This window comes from Vulpes lagopus, chromosome 10, assembly GCF_018345385.1.
Source record: "Vulpes lagopus strain Blue_001 chromosome 10, ASM1834538v1, whole genome shotgun sequence".
In the NCBI taxonomy this organism is placed as follows: domain Eukaryota; kingdom Metazoa; phylum Chordata; class Mammalia; order Carnivora; family Canidae; genus Vulpes; species Vulpes lagopus.
Genome location: NC_054833.1, coordinates 89,954,551 through 89,976,341, shown reverse-complemented (window position 1 = coordinate 89,976,341; position 21,791 = coordinate 89,954,551). Strand labels below are relative to the sequence as shown.

General features: G+C 38.9%; 1 protein-coding gene across 10 annotated transcripts in view; it reads right to left on the bottom strand.

The window, feature by feature from the left end:
* The window catches only part of KIF1B (kinesin family member 1B), a 147,049-nt gene that overhangs the window by 51,210 nt on the left and 74,048 nt on the right, over window positions 1-21,791 (bottom strand). For 9 of the 10 annotated variants that reach the window (XM_041772638.1, XM_041772642.1, XM_041772641.1 and 6 more), the window contains 6 exons: window positions 20,539-20,614; window positions 16,744-16,823; window positions 16,137-16,243; window positions 15,277-15,360; window positions 14,581-14,761; window positions 14,377-14,449 (listed from right to left, as the gene is read on the bottom strand). In XM_041772638.1, coding sequence (XP_041628572.1) covers window positions 14,377-14,449; window positions 14,581-14,761; window positions 15,277-15,360; window positions 16,137-16,243; window positions 16,744-16,823; window positions 20,539-20,614 — 601 coding nt within the window. Of the gene's footprint in view, window positions 1-3,818; window positions 9,282-14,376; window positions 14,450-14,580; window positions 14,762-15,276; window positions 15,361-16,136; window positions 16,244-16,743; window positions 16,824-20,538; window positions 20,615-21,791 lie in introns of those variants that run through there. The other variant, XM_041772648.1, reaches the window with a different exon arrangement.

Here is a 21,791-nt window from a genome sequence, read left to right as displayed (position 1 = left end):
TTGGTGACTCTGAGAAGAGGGACTTCACTGTGGTGATATGGAACATGAGTCTGACTAGAGTGAGTTCAAGCAAGAATGGGGAAAAGAAACAACGGATGAACAAGAAGAAATAATAGTGGTGGACAAGAGGGAAACATACAGCAAACTCTTTAAGAAGCATTTCTATAAAAAGCAACAGAGAAATGGAATGGTGGCTCTCAGGCAACATAGGAGTGCTTTCCAAGTAGTAAAACAAAGCCATGCTTGAATGGAGGTGTTCAAGAAAAGGGTAAATGTATGGTGAGTTCTTGAGAAGGGGACAGAAGATGGAATGCTGGGAAAGTGGACAGGGCTAAGGTTGGAGGAGGCCAGTCCATCCACCACCAGGAGGGAAAGATGCATGATGGATGCACAAACTACAAGTGGGCAGTAAAGGAGGTCTTCTTAGGATCACTTCTTTATCTCAGTGTAGCAAAATGGAGGTCATCAGCTGAGAGCAAGGAAAGGGCATCTTTCATTTCGAGTCTCCCAATTGTAAACTTTCAGAGTACTTCGCATTTCTCCCTCATAGCATTGATCACAAATATACCCTAGAACTACTGATGTGACTGCTGGGCTAATGGCTATCTTATCCACAACTGTGAACTTCCTAAGGCTGGGTATCTGCCATTCACCATGGAATCACTACCATCTGGTGCTTATCTGTCTTCTAGATCAGTATATAGTCATGCAGTAAGCTACTAGTGGAAGTTCTCAAAAGTTCCTTTTATTTTTTTTATTTTATTTTTTTTAATTTTTATTTATTTATGATAGTCATACAGAGAGAGAGAGAGGCAGAGATAGGCAGAAGGAGAAGCAGGCTCCATGCACCGGGAGCCCGACGTGAGATTCGATCCCGGGTCTCCAGGATCGCGCCCTGGGCCAAAGGCAGGCGCCAAACCTCTGTGCCACCCAGGGATCCCCAAGTTCCTATCTTTTAGATCAGGGTTGACAATCTACGGCCTATGCAACAAACCCAATCCCATTTTTTATAAATAAAAATTTTTACTGACACATAGCCACACTTGTTCCTTTGTATACTGCTATTCAGCTGTCGCAGGGGAGCTGAGTCGTTGCAACAGAGACCATGGAGCCCACAGAGCCTAAAATATTTACTAACAGGTCTTTTACATGAACAGTTTGCCAACCCCTGTTCTAGATCAGTGGTTCTCAGAGGTGGGTGCTGATAATCCAGCAGCATCAGCATCATCTGTGAACTTATCAGAAATGCAAATTATGGGGCACCTGGGTGGCTCAGTCTGACTCTTGATTTCAGCTCAGGTCATGATCTAGGGGTCGTGGGATCAAGCCCCATGTTAGGCTCTGTGCTGGATGTGGAGCCTGTCTGGGATTCTCTCTTTCCCTCTTCCTCTGCCCCTGACCGCCCCCATCTCTCTCTAAAAAAATAAAAATAAATAAAAAATAAAAATAAATAAAAAAATAAAAAAAAAGAAGGAAAGAAAGAAAGAAAAGAAAGAGAGAAAGAAAGAAAAAAAGAAATGCAAATGGTCATACCCTAGACCTCCTGAGTCAAACTTTGGAGATGGGACCAGCAGTTTGTGCTCTCATGAGCCCCCAGGGAATTCTGATGCACACCAGTTTCAGAACCATTCTTCTGATAATATGTACAGAGGGACGGTAGCGCTAACTTGACAGATAAGGCATTTATTCTAGGTGAGTTTATATTCCCATGGAAGAACCAAACAAGCACAAAAACAATTACAGGTTGTCATTATTAAACCTGGGAGAGCTGGCTTGGGGAGGGCTGGGGCAGCAGAAGTACATGTGAACACAGGTCCGGAAGAGGAGTTACACATGATGAGGATTCCGGCACTGAGGAAGTGCAAAAGCCCAGAGGTGGGGACAAACTTGGCATGTTCAAGGAACAAAAAGTCTGAAGTGCTTGCAGTGTGGGAATGTTAAGAGATGAAGTCAGAGAGGCAGGCAAGCAGCCAGAACATGGAAAGCTCTGTAGGCTACAGTAAGAAGGGTTAGAGTTTAAAGCACAACGGAAAGCCACCAGAGTCCACTCCTACAATCTGATTTTTGTTTTTACAGGATGATGCCGGTCGCTATGCGGACAGTGGCTTAGAGTCCAAGACAGAAATGAAGAGACAAGGTAGGAAGAGCACTCTCAGAAAGAGATGACAATGCCACACTGGAGCATCTCCGGGGAGGTGACATTTAAGGTCAAATCAATGTCACCAATCCGGGATTTCTGGTTAGATCTGTTTATGACATTAGAGACTTGGCTCCTTTTGCTAATACTGCCTTCCTTTTGTAGTGGCAGATTATAATTATCAAGCAATAGCCGGAAGGGAGCTATCCGCGTCCCAGTTCTTGTCAACACTGTACCCTGCTCCCCACCTGCAGCACCATGACCTCTCCCTCCAGGGATCCTACAACACCTGTTCTTAGATCTGAGTGGCTCCTATTTCTTCCCAGGCCCCCCCCAGTGCCGTCTTGGTCTCATTTACTTTCCAACCATGATCCAACTGCGCACATTCATCACCCTTCGGGCTGTACACACAGGGTTTATCTCACTCACAAACGGATTTGTTGATTGTATCTCAATCAGAGTCTCCCTCTCTCCTTTGTCCCTGGCTTTGGGTGGAAAGCATTCTCATTTAGTCCATACAGCAACTTCCCAAATGGAGCACTAGGCTGTCAATTTGCCTCCTTTCAACCCAAATTTTAACCATTTCTAAAAGGTGAATCTAACCATGCAAACTCCCTGTATAAAATCATTTGGTAGCTTCCCATCACACTCAGGATAAAATCCCAACTCCTTAGCATGCCATGATGTGGCCTCTGTTTCCCCTGTGCTCCTCATCTATTACCTCTCCCTGATACATAGCTGCTGTTCTGACCACCTCAAGTTACTAGCAGTTCCCTGGACCTGACGTGATTCCTCTCTCACTCTGCCATTCTTTACTTGGATAAATTCCCAGTTGTACTCTGGGGCTCTGCTCTTGGCTCAAGGCCTCTTCCTTCAAACACCTTACCCCACTCTCCCCTTGTGTGAACAACGATCACTGCACACTTCATACTGCACTGGAATTGTCGTCTGTGTCACCCTAGAAATGGTCAGATCTTGGTAACAAGTACCCTGAGTGACAGGGTATGAGACCTGAAGCAGACCCATCCAAGTATAATATTTTTCTCAAGTTCCAAATTTCATATCATAAACTCACAGGGGGAAAAAAAAAGACTCGTAGATTTTGTATTCTAATCCATAATACATGATTGTGTCATTTTTCAATATAAAAAATGCCATTTCCAAATGATCAATGAGACTGATGGCCCACTCCAGAAAACTCTTCTGCTTTACCCTGTGTCACCTCTAGCACACCACTAATAATCTGGGTGGAGAAAAGCAGAGATTAAGGGGGAAAAGAGAGGCTAAACAGAGTTACTGAAAGCTTTGTAGAAATTCAGTTTCTAGCCATATGAAAGGAACTATACGATTTCATTTTTAAAACTTTCAGATTATATGATAAAAAGATTGAAAACACAGTTAAGGTAAACTCAACTTATACTAGACAAAATTTTATTTAAATAAAATATGGCATAAAATAGTAAAGATCCCATTTAAAATAGAATTTTGATAAACAGAAAAGGGAACAGAAACCAAGAGCTTTAAATGAATCAAGTTTATGCAGAAATACATTTTAAAAAGATGTGATTTGCAACCATCTTCTGATGAAAAAGGATTAAATAAAAAAGTCAGGACCAGACTTAACACCACCCTGCTTCACTTTTCCTTCTTCCCAAATCAGAGAGAAATCACACTCGTAAAAGATAGTTTCAACTTTTATTGAATAAGGACTTTACTTTTTAACATAACAAACTAACTCCCTTTCTGAAAAGGTAGATCTTACACTCAAAGACAATCTTCAAGCATTTTATTTTAGAAATTAGGGGAGAAATCCATAGTTCATTAACAAGAAGATTCACAACTTCTTTTTACAGTAATGATGGCAGGAAACCAATACATTTCACAACCTAGAGTGGTTCAAACTAAGTATCTAGAGCAGATTTTGAAATCTTGGAAAGATGACATACACTGGATGATTATGAAAACTGCTCAAAACGCAGACTCTGGCTCTAACAGTTCAGGATATATGTTGGTCTGCACTGCACCTGAGAAGGTGTCTTCACTACAGCACACCAGAACATGTCAGCTTCCCCTCCTCCCAGGCTTTTGAACAAATCATCAAGGCAAGTCTACAATTGACCAGTCAGGCACAAGGGGTATAGCAGCTAACCAGAGGAAATCTACGTAACTTCCTACAGTCTGACAGCCTTTACTGCAGACATCGGTGTGGCAAACTCTGTGCTGTGTTGTGTTTATTTTCAGCATCAACCTGTACCTAAAGCACAAGAGGTCACTTCAAGTCAGTTCAATGGAATAAAAATCTCCACTCATTGCATTTCCAGTGAATGGAGAAAACAATCTGAAGTGCTAGAAAGAATATGAGATGAAAGAAAGAAAAGAAAGAAAAGAAAAGAAAAGAAAAGAAAAGAAAAGAAAAGAAAAGAAAAGAAAAGAGAGAAAGAAAAGAAAAGAAAAGAAAGAAAAGAAAAGAAAGAAAAGAAAAGAAAAGAAAAGAAAGAAAAGAAGAAAGAAAGAAAGAAAGAAAGAAGAAAGAGAGAGAAGAAAGAGAGAGAAAAAAGAAAAAGCCCTTTGGTTTAGACTTATTAGATGAACAGGATGTCTTTAACTCTTCAGGGAATACCATTGTGGTATATAAAACTATACTAATTAGCACTCCTTCACATTTCTGTAATTTTCAGATTATATTTCAGTAGCACACCCCCCCATTTTTCTATAATAGCTATGAATACTTCAATAACATAATTAACTGTTTAATGATGACCATTTCTCTTTGGTCATGTAGTATTTAGGCTTATGGAGAGATCCTGTCAAATTTAAAAACAAAACAATGTAAGCTACACCAATAACTCACAAAAGCATGACACTAGTAAGCTTATTTAGTAAAAAGTCAATGAAGCCATTTTATTCACCCTGTTATCTTCTAAGACAAGCATCTGCTCTGAAATACAGGAGGAGACATATGTGGCAATCAATCAAACCTTGGTTCATTTCTTTCTGGTCGTCTGAAATTAGGGCTCCTTTAGAGATCTAAACATTTTAGCAATACGAGGGCACCTAGATCAGCAGATGAAGCACAAACACAAACCTAATTCTTTGGAATATCAGTGTGGGTACAGTGCTTACCACAACCCACATTTGTAAATGAAAATGCTGTATTACTTTTCATTCTATAATATCACCTCATCACTCCCACTGTTTAGCAGGAAAGGGAGGCACCTGCTCATAACAAGATTAAAAGGTCACCATAAAAATGAAAATGTATAGGCCTATCCTATGTTATTTCAAGTAGGGAAAATGAGAGCCCACTTTTACTACAGAGTTGAAAGCCAAGTCAATTATTACTATTATTAATACAGGTATCCCCCCCAATTCGATCGAGACTGTGTGTTAGGCCACTTTGCTTCTATGAAAGACCTATGTTAGTACCTATTTTTGCTAACTGAAAGAAATCCAAAGAGAATTTTTGTTTTTATAAAAAACTGCATTTAGTGTGTCTGTTTGTTTTGCAGGGAGCCAGTTTAGAGGTAGGATGCGCATGCAGCTAGTGGCCCCACCACACTCTTTTCTGGGAAATACACATAGCAGCTCAGCGTCCAGCTACCAGAGCTCTGAACTGTGATGTACATCTGCGCTTTATCTCGATTTATTTTGTGCATCTGTTAGCAAGATGTGTCATAAGGTATCAGAAAAGTGTAAGAGAATTTTTTTTTGAGTCTGGGAACCCTCAAAAATTTTTCCCATATAAATTAATGGTAACGGCTTCTTCACTTTACACCATTTTCTGCTTATGAAAGGTTTCACGGAAACACTCTACTTTTGTATAGTGAGGGAAACCTGTAGTAGACAATGAATTTTTTGCAAGAAAGGAGCAATTAACATATCTAAGAATAATAAAGAACCAGGGCTTATGCAAGATGCACTGAAATGACTGATCTGAAGTAGCCTACTGAATTTCTCAAACCACATGGTACAGGAGATTGTCTCAATTAAGTCCAGCCATTACAAATATCACCCTAATCTGCGGAATCTGTCTCATCTTCCATAAAGCCTCAGCTGAAGACTAGAACCGTTTTAGCTACAAAAGCAAAAATATCCTGAAAGTTAATTGGAAGCAACTTTCTGTGTATTAAGAAAGCATTTTCTTAGAAGCAAAACAAAACAAAACCCCTATGGTTAAAAATAATGTATTCTAATAAGGCATAGAGCCCACACGCAAAGGAAAAGAAAACCATATAATCACAATCTTTAAGGCTTCCTTGAATGCTAATCACTATGTTGGTTGCAATTCCACACTGTCTGAAGACAAGTGTTGGGCAGGTGACTCCATGACTCAGGGGAGTCGTCAACGCGAGTCAGGCAGTATCATAGACATCTCTGGCTCTTCGCACTGCCTCTTTAAAAAAGTTGCTGAGAAGTTCAAGAGATGAGGAAGGATGTAGAAAACTATTCTTTTCTTCCATTAATATCCGTATTTTTTAGTGGATTCTCCAGTGAGGCAAACTGAGACCACGGCAAAGAAGAGTGAGGTATTGATACAATAAACGTTTATCAGGACTTCTCTCCTTGCTTCAGCATCTATCTGTGTGCATTACTACTGTTACGCAAAGAATAGTTTATTTTACATCATCTCCTTTATTCTCAACCCAACCAAAGTTAATTTATTTCATGATCTCATCATCTACTGAGAATAAATAGCACAGAGGCATACGCTGTGGCCTTCTCCCCACATCCCACCTCTTCCCTCGCCACCAATAACCTCCCTGTGAACTTATACATACTGCTCAAGGAGCCATACAAGCATTTTGTTGGCATGATTTTGGTGAATGGTTCAGAGTGTGAGTGTGTGTGTGCACGCATTTGTGTATGTGAGAAATGATATGCTAAACTTCAAAAAGCAAACTAAAAACAAATCCAGAAATGGTGCCAATTTAAAGATTTCAGTATTATGACAAATTTCATACACATACTGATACATTCAAAACAAACAAACCAACCAACCTACGGAATCAGTTCTATGTAAAATATGGTAGAAGAAGATGGGGAAGTTCTGTGATAGGATACAAAGCTGTGTACTATAAACTATGTCCAAAGACATATAGTTTTGGCTTATAAAAATTCCAATTATATTTAAAGACAGGAACAGACATGGATAAGAAATCCAAAGCTGTGTCCACATAGTCAAATGTTATTAAACTAATGTCTAACATTTATGGGGAAATAATAGATATTTAATTCTGTGTATCAAATTCCCCTCTAGAATGTCTGCAAACCAAGAGGCAGGTCTTTCTGGATATACAATCAGTTTATAGGCAGTATGAAAACATTAACAAATTTACACCAAAATAAGACCAGTCTGTGTAAATAAGTGTATTATCTAGGCACCAAGAAAGGAGGAAAGTCTCAGAAAAATAAGGGAGGTCTCAGTGTTTTGTCCAAAATTCCAGAAACTGCCCACTTATGGCATACAAACAAAAGGGAGGTGTTGAAATGTCTACCAGTGTTTTATGTTTTAACAATATTAAAATCAGTTAAGATTCGTAGGAACGCAACATTAAAACCATAATGTAAATACTAGGAAGTCAAGGCCAAGGCTAGAACCAACTCAAATCATAAGCTAACATTGCCTGTTTCCTCCACCAAGATTTCAAGTTTGTCCAGTAATTTATACTGTGGTTTCTCGACCAGCTTTGAGATTGGGTGCCGAAAACTGGCGCCTCATCCTTGGAGGTGTCACAAACTGGCTACAGTGGTTGGGCTTGTCAGTCTGCTTCTGAAAGGAACCGGCTGCACTGCCCTCTAACTGACCTCCAGTGTTATAATTACAGTAAGACTGACGGTGCTGGTGAATATGGCGCTTTGCCTGGAAAGTCTGCAGATCAGCAGTGGGGTGACCACTGTGGGAATTTAATGATTCTGAGGAGGCAGATGCCTGGCAGCGCGTACTTTTCGGTTGACCATTATTGAGAGAATTGCTTCTCCAGCGTAACTGAGGTGGCTGTTGTTGAGTGTTAATATGCTGCTTGCTAACTTGAATGTGATCTTGACTTCGAGTGCCCTGAGAGCCCCATGATAACTGGAGATCCTTAGAAGTTGTTCTACCCCCCTTTTCTTGGGTCTCCTCTTTATTTCCTTTCCTGTCTTCATCTTTTGGGATTCGAAGCTCTATTACCTCATCTTCTGTTATGATGATATGCGTCCCAGGGCTCCAGGAGTTTCTGTGTTTAGGGTTGCTCTTAAAGGGGAAGCGGGGCTTGCGGTTCTCAGGAGGGATGAACCTATGAGGTACGTTCTGCTTACGCAGCTGCTTTGCAATTTCTTGCTGTTGCAGATTCTTAAAGCGGATTTGCTCTTGCCTCATCCAGCGCAGACGTCCACGTCTAAAAGCTGGATCTCCATTCATCAGCTGGGAAACGCGCTCTTCTTTCCCAAGGTCTCCACTGTCCCCTCTGCTTCCGTCATTCTCAGACTTGCTACTGACACTAGCACCAACAGGTTCCTTTGATCTATGGTTTCCTTGGCCTTTCTGTTCTTGAGATCCAATCAGTGGCAAGACTTTCTCCATTTTGAGCATTTTGTTTCTTAAGATTTTTATTTCCTCATCTTTCATATTATTTTGCTTTTTAACTTCTTGCAAAATATCTTCCAGCTTATCGATATGAACCTTGAGGTCATCTACATCAGTTCCACCTTTACCACTGGCCATCATGTCTTCAATCTTTTCATCCCCTACACCAACAGTGTCCCAGACATCCCTGGCCACTGCCCTCCAGGAGTCCCGCTCATTGGGATCTTTCTTCCCATACATGGCACAAAGCTCTTTCATCTTAACAATGGCCAAGGCTTCAATCTCCTGCCGACTATGCCTAAAATCGTTGAGTGCAACCTCATAGCATATCTCTTTTACTGCCTGAATCTTAAGATCTGAGATGGTGACCCACTTGGAATCTTTACTCAGGCGCCTTCTTTGGGGGATTTGATACATTTTAATTGGTTCTCGTTTCTTCCCACTGCTAGGGAGGCCACATTTTTTAACAATGGTTTGCAACTTGCTAGGAGGTAGCTTTTCTCTCAGAGAAGTAATCAGTTTCCAGCTCTCTTCGCAGGACCTCTTGTCAGAATCGTCCCCGCTATCAGAATCCGCGTCCTTTGGAAAAACAAAATCAAAAAATGGCCCCGAAATAACCAAAATTAAAATGTAAAAAAGGAAAATCAAATTGAAGAAAAAACAAGCAAAAGAGCCTTAACCAAATTTAAAACCAAAACCAAAAAAAAATAATAATAAAATAAACTTAAAAAAAAAAGATAAAACAAAAACCCCCTAAGTGGTGTGTAAGTTTATTAACACATAAGTATATACAGATCATAATATAAAGATTTGCTTTTGCTTGTTTAGTAACATGAATGTGAATTCCCACTTTCTGGCTTATGTGATGAAATCTGCAATCCCATTTCTTAGGAGGATTGACACAATGACCTTTCCCTCTAAGGTCATGTGAAGTTATTAATAAAATGCTGCGAAATAACACCTCCACCATCCTGAGAAAATGCAATAAAACCTACGCCCCACACATGCTAAAATCCATGCAGCCATGTCCCCACATTTGCCTTGGTTATTGCTGTTGCTTCTTCCAGAAACTCTTTCCCCCATGAGTGAGCACAGATGCCATACAAGATGTGACGAGCAGGCGGATTAACAAAGGTTAGTAAGGCTGTAGGATGCCACGTTTTGTTTAGCTTTACTAAAAAGAGCAGCCCTAGAAAAAAGTTAGAAGAGGAGAAGGTAGAAAAAGAAGCAAACAGGGATGATGTTAAAAATGAATCCCTATTAGCAGATCACATGAGGTTCTTATTAACCAAACTGTTTTTTCTAGAAGACAAGTGAATTTTGAAACTAGGCCTTCCATGAGCATATATTGCATTTACTATTTTCTTGTCAAGCCAAACTGATGCACTACATTTGTATAATTAACGTTTGTTATCCAGAGAACAAGAAAGCATAAAAGAAAAGGATCATATAGTGAGTCTCCTTTTTTGTTTTCACACACTTAAACCAATAAACACTTCACCTCCAAAATTTTAAGAAGTTTCTGGAACATAATTAAGCTAGGCAAATATACTCTCATTAAACATTTTAAATTCCCCCAAGTAATATTTTAATAAATACAAGATATTTTCTATCTATGAAAACTCACGGCATTTCTATCTACTTGAGGAGTATCACTTTAAGTGACAACTCTTCCTATCAGCACATAAAACAGAAAGATTATATTCTGCTTATGTAAAATAGATCCATTTTAAGATGCTGTCTCTAATTCTGTCTTTCCAGCTTTACCTTTTTTTCAAAAACTTTAGTTGGGCAGTCAGGCTGCTATTTTAGGACCAAGTAAAACAGCCTAATAATTAGTCTTCAAGGGTTATCAGGATAATAATCAATTGTTCCTAACTAACATAAGTATATCTTTATAACACGAAAGCAATGCTGGATTTAAAATTCCCTATGATGGATAGGCTTAAGAAGAAGTTCTATTCAGGAAATAAAAGCAACAATTCACTTAGAAGAGTAGTTCAGGATAGTCTAGGTTTAAAAAAAAAAAACAAACAAAAACTCAGTACTCTTTCACTTGGCTGTGATTACCACAATTACATCTAGTAAATAATATCTTACTTTCTAGGCCAAAGAATCCTATGTACAGTTACTTTCTATGCACAGTTATTTCTAAAAAAAATAACTTTAACAATAATGACAATAATTTGATCCCTCAATTTGGAGGTGCTGATCTTTATTATTTCTGTTGGTCCATAAATGGGTGCTAAGCCCACATATAAGCCCTACCTAGTTGAAAATGTAACAACAAAACAACAGATAGAGTTAAATTTGTAGACTATACTTTTTTCCTTTTCACTTTTAGTTTAAGCCTCAGAATGTTTAATCTGAAGTGATAAAAGAGGACACTAATAAACATTAGAGAAAAAAGGTCTTACCAGTATGTATAAGCTAAGTTTTATATTACATAATATACTCTGACTGTTCCCACATAACTGACAACTATCAATTCATCCCATCTCAGTTTTTCTGTTCAAGATTGTTCAAAGATGAAATGAATACTACCTAATCTACAAAATAACATATATTCTAATCATTGCTTTCATATTACACTTGAGAGATAGAGATTAGGTCTTTAGACTCTAAAACAAAACATAAATAAATAAGAAAGTCTACATAAATCCAAAGGAACTCAAAATAAGTGGCCTTCATTTTTTTTTTCTTTTTAAAATACTGTCCCATTAGGGGCACCTGGGTAGCTCATTCAGTTAAGCATCTGATTTGATTTTGGCTCAGATCATGATCTCAGGGTTGTGAGATCAAGCCCCACGTCAGGCTCTGTGCTAGGTGTGGAACCTGCTTAAGAGTCTCTCTCCCTCTATCCCTCCTCCAACAAATAAAATAAAATAAAATACTATCATATTGACTTTGTAGAATATGTTCTCCTTATAGCCCCCACATCCCATACTGACCACAACACTAAAAACTCTGTATGCAAAGTTTATGTGCCAAGGTGTACACCCTATCTCACAACAAAAAAGATTTAAAGATATTTAGATTCACTTATTGCAGGGTTGGAAAAAATACTCAGATCTGGCCAATTCATGTCACTAAATGATGCTTCCGTTTTCACTAAATCCCAACACAAAGACCTCCTGAAGAGACTCTGCAAGGAGCTTGTGCAGACAGAAAAGAGAAAATACCCAGAAGACGTAGGTGAAAAAGCAAGCACAGAAAGGACCAGGTGTGTAATAGAGCACTAACTAGAAGAGAATGTTCAGCAATGGGACAATATGACGCACTTGGGGAACTATCATAATAGAAAACTCATGAGCCTGAATTACATTTTTTAATGCTGTCATTATGCAAAAATGATTATATGTATAATATTAAATGCATATTTACTGAATAATTATTCCTTTGTATCCTCTCTGTTTATTCATAAGGTGCATTCAAAATGTATCTGTTGGTTGACCAATACAGGGTCATAGAAAAATGTATTTTCTATTCAGTATTGCTACTGCCAGATATTCTTCAGGCTAAGGCATTAGAAATCAATTCCTCTGGAGGACAAGAAATCTAAATTGTATAGACAATTGGACTTAGAGGAGGAAAGCAACATCCTTGCATTAAGGAGCTGCTCTTAAAAATCCTAGCTTGTTTTCAGATACACAGAACATACGACAACCAGAACCTGATTACTTGCAAACTAAGTATGTCCCCTGGAAACTAAAAATCTCTTAGAGACATTACTTTCCCTTTATTTAACGGTCATCATCTTTATTTCAGAGCAAAGAATGATCATCAGCTCTTGGTTATGGAGAGCACCAGCCATCATCATTCTTTCTCACCTGGTCCCTTGGGACCAACAGCATTGGTTATCACCTGGGAGCTTGTTAGAAACAAAGACTCTCAGGTACCACCCCAGACCTACTGAAATAGCACCTGTACTTTAATAGGACTCCCATCTGGTGAAGCAGCACTGCTCTTACTGGAAAGGACACTGAAACAATTCAGAAGACCCAAGATTAAGCCTCAAACCCATGATTTAACAGGTGTTTAAGAGTAAGCAAGACAGCATTTTTTAGCTTTGGTTTCCTCAACTATACATTGGAAGTAATATTACTCATTTTATTTACACACACACACTCCTATCCAGGAGGGCTGTTTTGGGAATCGAAAAAAAAAAGATGGATGTTAAAGCTCCCTGTAAATTATAAAGCACTAAACAAAGTACTACTGTTAATGATACACAGAGCTTAATGATACCTGTCCTCATTTGATCTGTCACAGAACATCAGAGGCATGTTATTAGATTATACGTTAAGATAAAAGGCTCCTCATGTATCACAAGCCTTTCAAGCCCCTAGTCACACGGTAGCCAAATCCTTCCGTTTTCATTAAAAACTAAATGTCAACTAGGCCTCTCGAAGGGACTTGAACACTGCTATTATCTTGCCCCAAACACTTGATTTATTCTTACAATCCATTATCTCTTGGACTTCACTACAGTTTCCAATATAACAAACTAACTGGTTTAACCCACTGCCCGGCCTAAGAAATGAGTGGCCCTGGCTGTTTTTGCTGGAGCCCTTGGTGTTTCTGGCCCATTTAGCAACAGACTCTCTTCTTCAAAGCAGAGAATGACCAGAAGGCTGCAGTTTACACACAGTATTTTAGATGCTGTGCTTTATGCTAAGGGAAGAGACCAGTATCCCAGCTTCCTCCCTAAAACCCCCTTATCTTAAAGAACTATGAATCTCAAAAATTCCTAAATTGTATCCACAGTATCCAAAGGTTTATTATACCTTTTTCTTACATATCAAATGAATGCCAAGAAGCCTTTTATGACCAGGGCTTTGTTAACCAAAACTGGATGGCTTTAAAAATGAAAATCTAACTAATGGATCAACTTACGTATTCATGAGATTCAATTCCTATCAAACTCAGAGAATCAATTTACATCATAAAATGCCCATTATTAGCATTATCAGCTGCAACCTTAAACCAACTTCTTGGCTGCTCCCCGGACCCTCTCTCAACCTGGAGAAACCAGGCTTCCTTTTGCTGAGGGGGCTGCATAGCCCCTGCTTCTACTAACCTCCCACATGCCACAGAGACCCTTACTGAGAACTCACACTCCATGCAGGGGAACAGAAAAAGATGAACACATGCAACTGTGCAGCAGCACTTTTAGACAGTTTAACTGAAAAAAGAAAAAGAAAAAACAAAAAGTCTGCCCAGCACAAGAACAATCCCCAAGTCAGCCCAAGAGCAGAGAATTAGTACTATCAGGTGATCAGAAACAAAACCAAGGCAAACACCCACCAAATTCAATATTCAATATAATTATCATTAAAAGAATCACCACCGATGCATACTCAAAAACCACTACCAAGAGGCAAAGGCTACCAGAAAAGCTCCCACTAGTTCCTCAAAAAGCACTTGGTTTTGCTAGAACTAAAGATTTGACTTTAAGACATACTAGGCACAAAACTGTACCTTTATGGACACTTTTTCAGGCTAAGGCTACCAGGAGTTGTAAGTTCATTCTCCATTAAGGAAATGAGAGAATAGCATATGGTATCAGTGAGAGCTGGACAAGCAATCGGGGTAAGTGCTTATCTGTGGAACCGGGATGGTATGAGAGTAAGCTGCCCTTTTTCCTAACACAGGGTTCAAGACAGACTCCTACCAGTCTCTGCTGCTCCAAGAGAAGATCTGCTTCTTCCTTCTCCTTTTTGTATAGGATCTCCATCTCCTGTAGTCTAGAAGGAAAAGAAAAACAAGAGAAGAAAGAATAAATGTGTGAAATCACTGGGCTGTTTCATGAGTGTTATATACACCAGATGTTAAAAGAAGTGATAGTCATGGAGGCCACATCATATTTGTGCATTACCTTTTTTCCATCTCTTGCTTCATATCAATCCCTTGTTTTTCCAGAAGTTCTCTCTGGGCAAATGTCCAGTCCACAGGCTCAGAGGGGGTCTCAGCAGAAGGAGTCTTTTCCCGCTCTGCCCGTGCTTGCTCCGGATGGTTGAAACGAAACACATGGTTTTTACCCATAATAATACGGTTTCCTAGTACAAAACAGAAGCAGTTAAGAAGCCATTTTTAAAAAGTATACTTATCTAGGTTTTAAAAACCTCTCTCCCCCTCCCTTTCCCTAAGACAAAAAGACAATTTTTGGAGTTTTACAAGAACAGACATCCAAATGCTGACTATTACAAGTCAGTCTTTAAACAAAGAGTCCAAAGCTAGAGTTGCTCACACAAACATGTTCTTTATTGAAGACTTCAAACTTTTCCCAGTCTCAGGGGTGCCTGGGTGGCTCTGTCAGTCATCCAACTCTTGATTTTGGCTCAGGTCATGATCTCAGGATCCTGAGACTGAGCTCTACAGCAGGCTCCCCGCTCAGCAGGGAGTCTGCTTCCTCCTCCCTCTCCTCTGCCCCTACCCCCTCTTGCATGCTGTCTCTCTCTCTCTACCCCCCTCATATAAATGAATAAAATTTAAAAAAGAAAAAAAAAAAAGGAAAGAAAAATGGAAAAAGCAAAGTACTTAAAACAAAACAAAACAACTTTCCCAGTCTCACCTGACCGCAGCTGAACAGGCTGGGCCACCCTCTTGCCATTTACATAGGTTTCTGAGCGTTCGCAGGGCTCTAGGGTCACAATAACTAAGAACACAAACTAGTATTAGCATCACAAACCACTGTAATAAAACAATGGAAAGGAGATGACCATGAGGTTACAGGGTAACTAGAATACATTCCTGTAACCAACCAAGTGGCAAAGCATCTATATAATAGTTCATTTTAGGGTATCAAAACCATTTTGGGGTATGGCTAAAAGAAACAGTTGAATGCATTTGACAACCCTCAAAAGAAGACTGGAATGTTAGTTTTGGTGATATCTGACAGTTCAGTCCATAAAAAAAGGAAATCTTAAGTATAAGATATAGGTACTAACCCGAAACTTAAGATTAAAAGCAGCTAATATTTTGACGAAAGGAATGAGTCATATAGCACAAAAATACCATTACATTATTGTTTTGTTAGTAACCCAGGCAAAAATCAAGATTGACTTTTTCTTCCCTTTTAGATAAAAATAAGCTCTCGTGGGTTAAGATTAGAGGTCCTTCAAATCTCCCACTACTCAGGGTATTTGTTCCTTTCTTGTCTAGTAAATAATTAACATTCAAGACCAAGCCTAATTGCCTATGTTGTCCTGCTTGGTTCTTGGCAGCCACAAAAGAGCTCCTTTTGTCCAGGCGATTTTCATGTAAAATAGCTATGTCTGTCCCTGCATTTTAAGCAGGCCAGGTTTCTCCATTTTCAAATATTAGATTGTATAAGAAAGCATCACTGAAAGAGACAGGGAACAGCAAGCCTTGGGGATTTCTAATAATCTAGAATTAAAAGGCTGTTGGAAAAGCTACGACAGGAGCTCTCACCGTCCCCACTGTTGCTTCTCTCGCTCCGGAAGATACAATGCTCTTCCTGAATGTGAGCCCCACTCAGCACGATGTCCTGGCGCCGCTCAGCATCTGCTTGGCCAACCCTGAACACAAGGGGAAGTGTTTCCCAGGGAAATTCAGACACAAAAAGCACTGAAAACAACGAACCTCTTTCTCTCAAAGAATATTCTTTGGTATGTACAAAAAAGGTATCGTTTCTTTTTATCAGAGGCTTTCAACTGCAAATGTTATTTTCACATATAATCAACCTCCCTACATTAGAATAAGAAACCAAAGAGCAACGATACAACAGTGTAACTCGCTGAGCTTTATAAAAAGACATGAGTGAACTAATCTCCCTAATTAATTCATATAAGAAGTTAGGAAAAAAATTTTTTTACTTAGGGTTTTTAGGGAAAACTACATGTTAACTGGTTCAGATGACTAAGGCACTTACATAATTTGGGAAGACAGGATAGTGTGTAACTATTTCAGACGTGAAAAACAGCAAATCATTACAACAAATTTTTCAACAAACAACTTCCCTTTATTCAATCGTTTAAGAGAACAGAAAACAGTAAGTGACCAAAAGAAACAAATATACCTTGTAATTCCATCTTTGATGTAATAAAGCAGGCATTCGGACATTAGTGGGTCCTCATTGAGGTTAACTAGATGTGGGGTCTGAAAAAGGATACAGATGATCAATTTGGAGCAAGCACCACTGGGCGGGCTTGACAGTAACAGTGATCTACAGGAAGCCAATGGCTTCCTGGATTATGCACCATCCCTCAAAGAGGGAGGTCTTTTATTTATTCCTAGTTCCTAGCTGCAATTCCATTAAACAAAGAAAACACTCTTCAGGCCTTCTCAAACTGCACTAATATATTCTATTTAAAAGCATGAGTTCAGGGAAAAAGAACAAGATCCAATTCTTGATAATGTCAAAGCATGAAAAATACAAAAGAAAAATAAAGACAGGTTGATTCTCTGGATGGGTTAATCATAATTTTTGTACCTAACTGGACAAAAATCTTAAAGGGTAACAAAATATGCCACCTCAAAATATGCCACTTTGACATATTGATTATTTTGAGCTGAAGGCACCAGAAAAACAGCAAACACAGGAAGAGGCTTTCTTTGACCGCTTCCCATCATGCCTGAAGATAAGTTCTCCTAAATGACCTAAGCTGTCGTGTCCCTTCTGGGAGTACATCAACCAAGGAGGATGGTCTTGTGTCCCAGGAGAGGACACCAGAAGTCGATACCACACCCAGACAGACTTTGTCAAAAACGATCACATCTCCCATCTATTCTCCCAAGGGCCCTTCCTCTTTCCCGAAAATCATTTATTCCCTCCTGAGAGGTCTATGTCCCTTCTCCCCTTTCCCTACCAGGATGGTATTTAAATCTGATTTCTAAGCCATCTTGGGGAGTCACTCATTTTCCCCTGGGCAGGCACATTCACATACATGAGGCATATACATTCATAAACTTGTTTCGGTTTGTCTCTTATTAATCTTTTATTACAAGGCTCTCAGCCAAGAACTCAAAAGGGTAGAGGGAAAATTATCTTCCCTTCCTACAATCTCCAGAAATACTTAATTTTCATTTACTTTATAAAAATGCTTTAAAAAAAATGGGGTGGCTGGGTGGCACAGTTCGTTGAGCATCCAACTCTTGGTTTTGGCTCAGGTCATGATCTCAAGGTTGTGGGACTGAACCCTGCATTGGGCTCTGCACTCAGTGGGAAGTCTGCTTGAGACTCTCTCTCCTCCCTCTGCCCTTCCTCCCCCTAAAATAAATAAATCTTTAAAAAAATGTCCCCACATCTCCTGGCATTTCCCTCTATAATTTTTATCACTTTTTCCATGGTACCAGTTATTGTCTTTAGTTTATTAATCTTTACCTTAAAGAAAAATTTAAATTACTGACATTCAACAATATACATATCTTGTAAAAATCCTCTTCATCTAACTCTAGTATTTCTAAAATCTTTGAAAAACCAACCTTCTTTGGTGAAAATACCCCACTGGAATCCAAAAATAAGTCACATGGTCTTGGGGTCAAAATCTACTCAAGACAGTGCCAGCAAATGTGGAAAAATGAAAGAAGAATCAGATGAGAGCAGGGAATGAGAAAGATGATTAAAAAGAAATTTTAAAAAGCTCTACATTAGCACCTGCCTCTGTAGTTTAAGAACTCTGCTGTTTTGAGAAAGTCAAAGCCCTATGTGGGTAGTGTTCTTGAAAGCCCATCACAACACTGGCCTCAGAAAAGCAGAATCATAGAAACAGGTTTTGCTTCCCCTTGCATTAAAATTATTTCCCCCAACCCAGTTTTATGGAGAGTATCATTGACAAGTAAAAATTATATACATTTAGGTTGTACAACATGATTTTTTAAGATGTCCAATGTGTCAATTTAATATACACACACATCATGCAATGATTATTACAATCAAGTTAACATATCAGAAACAGGTTCTAAATCTGAATTTGAATGTAGCCAGTGATGTACCCCTTATTTTTCTAAGGAAGTAAGATGCATAAAATTAAAGAAAGAAAAAGCTTTGGAAACAGAGACCTCAGTGTGGAATTCTATGGTTTATATCACAACAGTTACTTAAATTGTTTATGACTTGTGTTAAATGTCATATTTTTACATGTTGTTAACAAAATTTTTCCATATAGTTCTTAACACTCAAAGATTGTAAAATCTCTTCCAATATACACAAAGGCACAAATGTGATCAAACCTATAACTGCTAAAACCTCTACAATTTTAAGTATGATATCTCAATAAATAATGTCTTACTGAAGGAATCATTACTTCCTTAAAGTAATCATTAAAGCAATCATTACTTTACTGTAAATCATTACTGATTTTACAAATTAAAAATCACAGGTGTTGGCAATATAGACATATAAAACACTGGTATTGTTATTCCATTCTATAACAGGTACCCTAAAATGCCTTTAAAATTATCTTCTTTGGGGGGGACCCCTGGGTGGCTCAGCAGTTTAGCGCCTGCCCTTGGCCCAGGGCGCTATCCTAGAGTCCCGGGATCGAGTCCTGCGTCAGGCTCCCAGCATGGAGCCTGCTTCTCCCTCTGCCTGTGTCTCTGCCTCTCTCCCCCCCGCCCCGTCTATCATAAATAAATAAATAAATAAATAAATAAATCTTTTAAAAAAAAAAATCTTCTTTGTTGAAAATAATGCACTAGAATTCCTAAAAAAGTTCTGACCTTGACAGAAAAACCAAACCAAAAGAATTCTAGCAAAAACTAGGAATACCTCTTACCACATAAAAACAAAAAGGGAAAACCCCCTGCTCATTCTATGCCAACCTAGAGAAATCATCATGAGACCCTGAAAAACATGTGTAAGTCTCTGATAGCCAATCTGGGGTCATCTGAAATGAAGAATCATTTATTACTGGCATGAATATATTTGCTTTGTAAATCAGTATGTGTTCCATTATTATCATATAAGAAGCACACAAAAATAATCATCTGATAACAGTTTTCCAATACCTAAAAATAACTAGGAAGCAACTTAGTAAAACAACAAAAAAAAAAACCCCAAAACAAAACCTACCTTACTATTCTAATTAGCTATAAGGTTATCTACTATCGAACAACTAAAATTATGTAAGTAGGAGGGTAACTAACTACCAGGGTCTTTAAAAAAAAAAAAAAAAACTAAGAAAGGAGCAGAGGAGGCTAGAAGGGTGAGGACAGGACTGTTTTACTCAGGACAGTGGTTGTCTGTAACACAAACTACAGAAACAAACTTGAGTGGTACTTTTCTACACAAACCTGAATAGCTGAAATTGCTTCCAAAGAATTATACATCAGGCCTGCTGGCATCTGTGGGAAAATCTACATAGAAAGAGTAGCCAAATTGAAGCAAGGTATGCTAGGTGAGAGGCTGGGAATTTAAGAGAAGCAACACTACAGGTGAGTAAATATACTGAATCATGACTGAAAGTTAGATTTACTGCCTTGGGTTTTATTTTGTAAACAGCAAACATGATGATAGGCATTTTAGAAATAGGCTGCCCTTGTACTGTATGATGAAATCAGAAATGTCATGGGCAGCCCCGGTGGCTCAGAGGTTTGGCACTGCCTTTGACCTGGGGTATGATCCTGGAGACCCGGGATCGAGTCCCACGTCGGGCTCCCTGCATGGAGCCGGCTTCTCCCTCTGCCTGTGTCTTTTCCTGTTTCTCTCTTTCTGTATCTCTCATGAATAAATAAATAAAATCTTTAAAAAAAAGAAAAGAAATGTCTGAAATTAAAAAGGAGGGGCCAACCCTGAAAGACCAGAAGTGCCTCAGTGACCAAGACAAACAGGAAGTACTTCTGTTGGGTTGAGTTTCACAACACAGTTTCCTACCTTCTTAGGTGAGAAAACTCCCAGGGTTCCTCCATCTTCCCGAATGGCCACTCCCATCTCAGCCAACAAGGCCTCTCTAGAAAAATAACAAGCACATCAGAATACCAATACCAAAATGTCACTTAAATCAGTCTCATATGAACTGGTAAGTAAAGCATGCAGAGCAAAAAACTACTGTCCATTTAGTAATACAAGTGTGAAAAATCTGTCCCATCATTCATGAAAATTTAAGAGAAACAGAACATTCAAAATAAATTCTGTTCCCATGTTAGGTAAAGTTGTATTCATCCAAATAACAACTTTGTCTCATTGGACTTTGGAGGCAGACAGTAACTCATAAATAATATGCCTACTAACATAAAAAAAGGAGGACAGGGATATCCCTTAAGGCCAGACATCTAACTCAAAGAACCATTTCTTCAAAATCTAAGAAAGCAATCAGAAAGTAATTTTGTTTTTTGTTTTTTTTTTTGTTTTTTTTTTATTTTTTTTCAGAAAGTAATTTTGATATATGAAGATTGTTCATAAATGTGGTGATTTTCTCAAATGTGATCCTCCCATGCACACCATCATACTGATTCAACAATTCTAAGTTAAAATCCCAATAATAAGAACATTCTAGTTGTTTGGTATATCCACTGTATCTATACATCAGCACTCACTTCTACCTCACCTTCCAAAAAGGGGGAAGACAAGTCTGACCTTTTTTAAATGTACATTCATCCCAACAGGAAAAGTATTATTTTAGGTTATGTTCACTGTCACGGTAGAGAACTGAGAGGTTAAAGTAAAAAAGGGATTTTAAAACTCTGCAACTAAAACTATTTCACCTCTTATGTAAGAGGTTCTATAAAACAGAACTCATAGACAATCATTACAGAGCTTTATTATTTGGGCCTTTATCAAAGGTGGTTGTTTTGCAAAGTAAAACTCTATTCCAGGGTGCCTGGGTGGCTCAGCTGGTTAAGCGTCTAACTCTTGATGGTCTTGGGATCATGGGATCGAGCCCTGAGTTGGGCTCCATGCTGGGTGCAGAGATTGCTTGGGATTCTCACTCTCCCTCTGCCCCTTTCCCATTTGAAGAAAGTTAAAAAAAGAAAAACACCCCACAAAAAACCCTCAATTCCTCAATATCTTCCATTTTACCTGAACTATGAGCGCCATGCAGTATGGTAATGAGAACAAGACTCCCAAGAGAACATCTGACTATATAAGCTCTGCTGGGGGAAGGCCCAGAACAGGCTGAGTTCTGT